At 43.5% G+C, this 6,492-nt stretch overlaps 1 protein-coding gene across 1 annotated transcript; it reads right to left on the bottom strand.

Annotated features, from left to right (window-relative positions):
- Positions 1-1,797: 1,797 nt before the first annotated feature.
- LOC136045247 (zinc finger protein 43-like) lies at positions 1,798-6,161 on the bottom strand. Its single transcript, XM_065731076.1, has 3 exons — positions 6,062-6,161; positions 5,283-5,888; positions 1,798-4,469 (listed from the first exon to the last, which is right to left on the bottom strand). Exons 1-3 carry the CDS (start codon positions 6,159-6,161, stop codon positions 1,912-1,914), a joined length of 3,264 nt encoding a protein of 1,087 aa, XP_065587148.1. The 3' UTR covers positions 1,798-1,911.
- Between the last annotated feature and the right edge of the window lie 331 nt (positions 6,162-6,492).

Below are 6,492 nucleotides of genomic sequence, written 5' to 3' on the forward strand. Positions count from 1 at the left end.
CCCTCTGACATGGAAAATACACAATCATTTCCACACCAAGAGTTACGCCAACTGTTGCTTTCTTATTAGCAGCCACCACCTGCAACAGCGATGTTCCGCAGTCTCGTGTCCCACCTCAAAATATATTCTCGTCCCTCTCTGCAACGGAACGAAACTTCTGCTCTCTTCAAACTCTTTAAAAATTGGGATCCTTCGTGCAGGCACAACACACTTTTAAAACGTTGCTTTACACCTCAGCCCTATGCATTACGTGGGCTTCTAACTGTCCTTAGTGCTTCCGTTCCTTCTTTGCACCATTTCAAGTTTTCTTCACTGAGCAGAACTGAGGTAAAAATGATCTTCAACTCTGCACGACCACGCGTTCCCATTTCCCAGAAACAACTCAACCCTATTAGAATACTGTTTCTCTTTCTTACAACCGGTTGGCTCAGCCCTTTCAAGATCTTGGTTGTTCTCTCATTTCCAAGCAGTGCCTTCCCAGCTTAGAAAATCAACCCACCAACTTCCATCCACCTTTGGAAAATAGTTTTCCTGCATTAACAGAAAGCCACTGCAAAATATGATCCGTGCTTATAAGGAAAACCTTAGGTTTGAGAACAACAAAAAACAAGCAACGGTGATTTCATGTTTAAATTCTCTAAATTAAGCTACAGGCTTACTGTGCTGTTTCATGGGCTGAACTTTAACATTAGAAAAAATTACCAGCACTCCTTTGCTGTTTCCTTTTCACACACGAGGGTAACGCTGCTTTTATAAATACCACTGAACATATACTCACTGCTGTCCAGAGTTTCAAGCATGACATCATTGTAAAAATGTGCAGCTTCAGTATAAATCTGAAGAAACATCTACCTCAGTGATTACCAAGCAACACAACTGCAGTTTGGCACAAGTGGCCCTTACACATATTCTAGATGCACAGTAAAGCTTTTTAACCATTTAATTCTACAGTTCAAGGGCTCGACCAGACAATCTTTGAGGTCTTATCTAACCTTAAGGATTCTACAGTAGTGGTAATGTTTTCAATCGAAATTGTCAGCAAACAGTTATATCAGCAGAAAGGTTCTTCAAACAGTGTATTTTAAGAATCATAGTGCAGCCTGAGAAAAGGCAAGGCATCTCATACTAAAGAAACATTAGATATCTCCACAAAGTTTGTGAAGATTTACTTAAGGATTTTCAGTATCATAAAATATTTCATGAAGGGCAACACTACTATTCCAGTGAGACTACTGAAGGAATTATCAGGGGCAACTACTGACATAATGAACAACCTAATAAACATCTTACATTCACACATATAGAGAAAACACTTTCGTAGCACACTTAACCAGAGAGGACATTATTATTTGGTGTGATACTAACTTGTTCTCTTGCTAGGTATTACAAGAGAACCTGCAAGGAAGGAACACAACTTAGAGAAGGAGGAGTAAGCTCACAAATCATACTAATAATTCTTAAGTGAAAAATGATTACTATACGATATGGTGTACACTTTCATCCTTCCCCTTAAACATTCTTGCAGTTAGACTTGTTTTTAAACAAAGAAGTTAAGTAGCATAAAATTGTTGACACTGATGAACATCAGCCAATTCAGAACTCTGACCTTACAGAATAGAAAAGTTACGCAGGCATGAAGAGGCACCTCCAACATCTCGAGCTCGGCCTTCACTAGAAACAAGTTCACAGCAGTACCTGGAGCAAAGCAGAATTCTGGATTTCACCCACGACCAAAACATTGGCTTCATCCACTAACAGCCACTTTTCTACGTACGGCAAGGAAACGTTCAGAAATAAATCTGAGATGTGCAAAGCTCTCAAGAACTGAGCGCCAGCTTGCAAAGCCCAGGGTTACATTCTAAAACGGTATTGCTACTTAAGATTTTCTAGGAGCTTTTTTAGAGGACAGCATCACACTACGCTTGCAGTGCTCGTGTGGTTTTTTTTATGCATCTTTATATGCTTTTGAAAAGCGTATTTATTTACTGAAGAAAAATCACACCTTCTGCACTGAAACTTTACGTGAGTCAGCAAGTGGCGCTTCAGGTGGCTGGACGTGCGGAAAGCACAACCACACTGCCCGCACTTGAACGGCTTCTCCCCTGTGTGAATTCTCAGGTGCTGCTTGAAGTTTCCGTGGTGGACTGTGGTATAGCCACACTCTTCACACGTGTATGTTTTGAAAGGTAGTGGCTTTAGTTCATAGAGGGAAACAACAGATGAGCTTTCGCTAACTGCATGTGAAGCTAGATGCTTTTTTAAGGACGGCCATTTGTTTGTTGAATAGTCACACTTCCTGCACTTGAGATGTTCCGTATTACAGTGCAGGACTTGGTGCCGTTTCAAGTGACTGCTTGTACGGAACATCTTTTGGCAAACATTACAGCTGTAAGGCCTCTCACCTGTGTGAGTTCTAACATGTAGTTTCAGGTTACTTAAAATGTAAGTAGAGTACTCACACTCCACACACTGATAGAATTGCCGCTGTGCTAGCAAATGGCCTTTCTCCCTCTTGATATCTGCTTGTTCTCCATATACTTCTGAAGGAAGCATTGAACAGACATCACTGAAACCCTCTGAGGAACCAAAATCCCTTTTTGGACACAAGCCTACCTGCATTTCACGACGCAACTCAAAATTCTTCAGATGGTTATCTGCATAGAAGTAATGGCTGAGTTCATACTGATCCTTTACATGGAGAAGCCTGTGTCTCTGCAAACGTTTTGAAGTTTTAAAAGCCTTATTGCATTCTTGACACACAAACGGTCCTTTATTGGCATGTGTTTTAAGGTGCAGCTTAAAGTTGCTATGAACAGCAGTAGCATAATCACAGTGTTTACACTTGTGCAGTTTGAACACAGACAAACTGGAAGGCCGCGTATCTTCAGACGTATAATATGCAGCACTGCTTTTATTGTCTTCCATTTGTGAATGAGAGGTTCCAGGGCTGAAGAGCAGGTCTTCTTTGTAAACGACAGTCTCCATTCTGTATGGATCCAGAACTTCTGATCTGCTCCCAAAAACAGGTGAAATGTTCTTCACGTGGCTGTTTTTGGTAAATGTCCTTGCAAGGCGCGTTTTCTTGCTGTCCTGCACATCACCTGCCTGCACAAAGTCTACTTCTGAAGCTAGAATTTTACACGTTCCCCCAGTGAGATTATCATCTTCATTAGAAAGAACACAGCCCTTGGAATCACTGTCAACTTTGCAGCCTTTGCTTTTAAGATACTCATTGCTCTGACTTGCATAACCATTAGCACTAACCTTATGCTGTCCATGACATTTCTTATGAAAATTGAGATGGCCTCTAGTGTAAAACAGTACATTACATTCATCACATGTGTAATTCTTTGCAGGTCTTTGAGTTCTCTTTCTTCCATTTCCAAACTCAAGTTTGCATGTTTCTTCACCCACATGCAATCTTCTGTGTCTCTTTAACCCACTGAGGCTTGTAAATGCTGACTGGCAAAACTCACAGGAATATGGCTTATGCCCTGTGTGCATGTACCTATGCCTAACCATGCTGGCAAAATACGGTGAAAAAAAGGTGCAGAACCTGCACTTGTACAGCTTATACCCAGCATGCCAGTACATGTGATTGAGCACGTAAGACAAGCTAGGGCTGGAGTAATCACACTGAGGACACTGGTAAGGTGGTCTCTCTTTATGTGCCTTCATGTGATGAACAAAAATCTTTGGATTTGATGAACCAAAAAAACAAAATTTGCAGGAAAAAATAACTGGAACACCCAGAGATGTAAAATCCCTTTCAATTTTGATGAAGTATTTCTCATATTTACTTTCTTTTTTCTTTCTTTCCGATTTTCTTTCTTCAGTTCTTTGTCTAACTCTTCTAGCATTCATTCTCTTTTTCCTTTCCTTTTGCAACCGAGTCATCTTGTGAAGCTTAAGGTGGTTCTTCAGGTTGACAGAAAAGAAGAAGGTTCTTTTACAAAAGCTGCATTTATGTGTTTTTTTATTTTTATGAGCTGAATAAATGTGTCTCTTCAGCAGTGCAGAGCTCTTATATGCACAACTACAAAACCTGCAATTAAAATTTATTTTTTCACGCTTATCTCTAGAACAAGATGCTTCAGAAGAAGGTTTGATGCTTATGCTATTATTTAACCACGTTTCTTGCTGGCCTTGAATTTCATTTGGGCTTTCAGGAGGAGAAATGATACGTTGCTGTCGACATCTTTTCTTAAAAACCGTTGTTAATGACTTATAAATATGCTCTTCAGTAGTAGTTGATAGTGCAGAAATAGAAGCATTTATCTCCAGTTTCCCTACATCTTCTTCCAATTCTCGTGAAGTAGAATATCCGTTAATAAACTGAACAGAATCCAGTTCTGGTTCTTCTTTCAAACCACATTCCAAAGCAGGACTCAGAGTTTCATATTCAAATTTGCTTCCCTTGCTTGTTTTGCTCTTAGCTTCACTATCTCCATTCCTCAAAGAATCAGCATCTACGAGGATAAAAGAAGAAAAAAGATGTTTAAAATTGCGTGACATTTCCTAGAACAACCAAAGCTCATAATTAGTTGGTAGTAATATAAAATAGCCTAATATGCACTTCTGTGCTCTTTATTCCCTTAAGAAAATACTTCCTAATCTTCACTTCTTTCCTAATGCCTCTCTCCAGTCACCCCCCCACTTCTCCCTCAATAACGTTTCTTACTATTGTTTTAAGAAAATCAGTTCTACTTGGAGCCTCTTTCTTTCCACTATGGTATCTCACTCAAAGCTCTGAATTTTATAGAACAGGATTGTGTTTTATGGAACGAGTTCATACCAGAATTCCTGTCAAAGCACTGAGCTGTGCTACACTGCCATTCTTCAGGAGGCAATCTGCTTAGTTATCCCACAACGTGCCTCTTCTGCTACCCACTCTGTCTAAAGGGCAACTATTCTTGGTACTTTCCTGTACTTTCTCTAGCACCTAGGGAAAAAAAAAAACACAAAAAAAAAACAACCAAAGAAAAACAAAGACACCATCTGTTCCCCAAGTTTTTGTTTTCAGTTCTCCCCTCTCTCACAAACTGCAGAAAAATGAAGTAGTGCCAATTTCTTTCGGTTTCAATATTTACCACATCAGTCTGTGAAAGCACTATGCATACTCCAGAAAATATTTGCTTTCTGCTGCACATGAATTAAATTTATGTTGGAATGATTAATCAAACAAGTGACTTAACATTCTCACTATGCATTTTCCCCCCTATTTCAAACTTGAGATTTACCGAATGCCTTCAACACCTGCACCACTCTTATTAACAAGTTACCTTCCACTTTAAGGGCTGCCTCCATCTCCGTGTGGACTTCTGGTTGCTTCTCTTGGCTTTCACCAGGAAGAACACCCAGAACACCAGCAAGTTCTTCATCTCTGCACGCTGCTGGTGATGTCACCTGGCTGCACGTGTCGGTGGTCTCATCTCTACCCTCACAGTCGGCAGCAGAGAGGAGAGGAATCTTCTGAAGCGTGTCATCATCATCATGGTCCTTCACGTTGCTCACTTCACTCATCTCTGCAGGTTCTGTCCGACACAGCGACGGCAGCACAGCAGCACTGTGACTCTGTGCGTCCTCGCTTATCCCATTGCTCATAGGCAACTCTGAATTGTTACGCACATCCTCAAGGCTCCATTTTCCTTCAGAATACTCCACACTGTCGCTCTCATTTGCAGTCGCGCGATGCTCTTCCCGAACGTTTAAACCATCACTACCTGCGGGGCTCACGCTGCCTTCAGGCACGCAGCCGTCCCCAGCAGCGTCCCGCTGCCCCTCTTCCAGCTCCGGAACCAGCGCTGCGTGCTCCTCGGCCTGGAGGAACTCCTCATCGCTCAGCACAAACACAGTGACCGGGAGAAGGACTTCAAACACCTGACACTCTTGAAGATAAGAGAAGCACGCCGCGTTAACGCTACGCCCCAAACCCCGAAATAACCCACTCCCTTAAAATGAGAGATTAACACGTACAACAGCTCCACGGCGCAGCACCCGCAGCCTCAGGGCCGCGCTCCTCCCCCCAACCGAGGAACAGCCGCCGCAGCGCGGCACCTACCGCACTCCTCCTCCTCCTCCTTCTCCTCCATCTTCGCCCGCTCCACCGACGCCGCCATATTGAGCCCCTGCGACGCCGCCGAGCCGAGCGAACCGCGCATGCGCACGGAGCGAGGAGGCGACGTCGATTCGCGCAGCTTCCAGTGAAAGGTCACGGTTGGCGCCTTCTGATTGGACGGCGCCGAGCGCGGTGTTTTTGGCGGAGCGCTGCTGCCGCGCGCTGTGCCTCCTCAGCCCCCCCCCCCCCCCACCCCGGGAAGATGGGAGAGAAGGGCGTGAGAAGGATGGGGTTATGTTTCTTCACAGCAACCACGGCTGTGCTGTGTTTGCTATTTGTGGCCAGCAGCGCTGATGGAACAGCATCAAAGCCTTCCCTGGCCGGGCAGGCTGGGGCTGGTCCCTGCCAGCGCAGCCAGGGCAGTTGGCCTCAGC

This window comes from Cyrtonyx montezumae, unplaced genomic scaffold (assembly GCF_038088225.1).
Source record: "Cyrtonyx montezumae isolate F1298 unplaced genomic scaffold, pur_monq_1.0 scaffold_13, whole genome shotgun sequence".
NCBI lineage: Eukaryota > Metazoa > Chordata > Aves > Galliformes > Odontophoridae > Cyrtonyx > Cyrtonyx montezumae.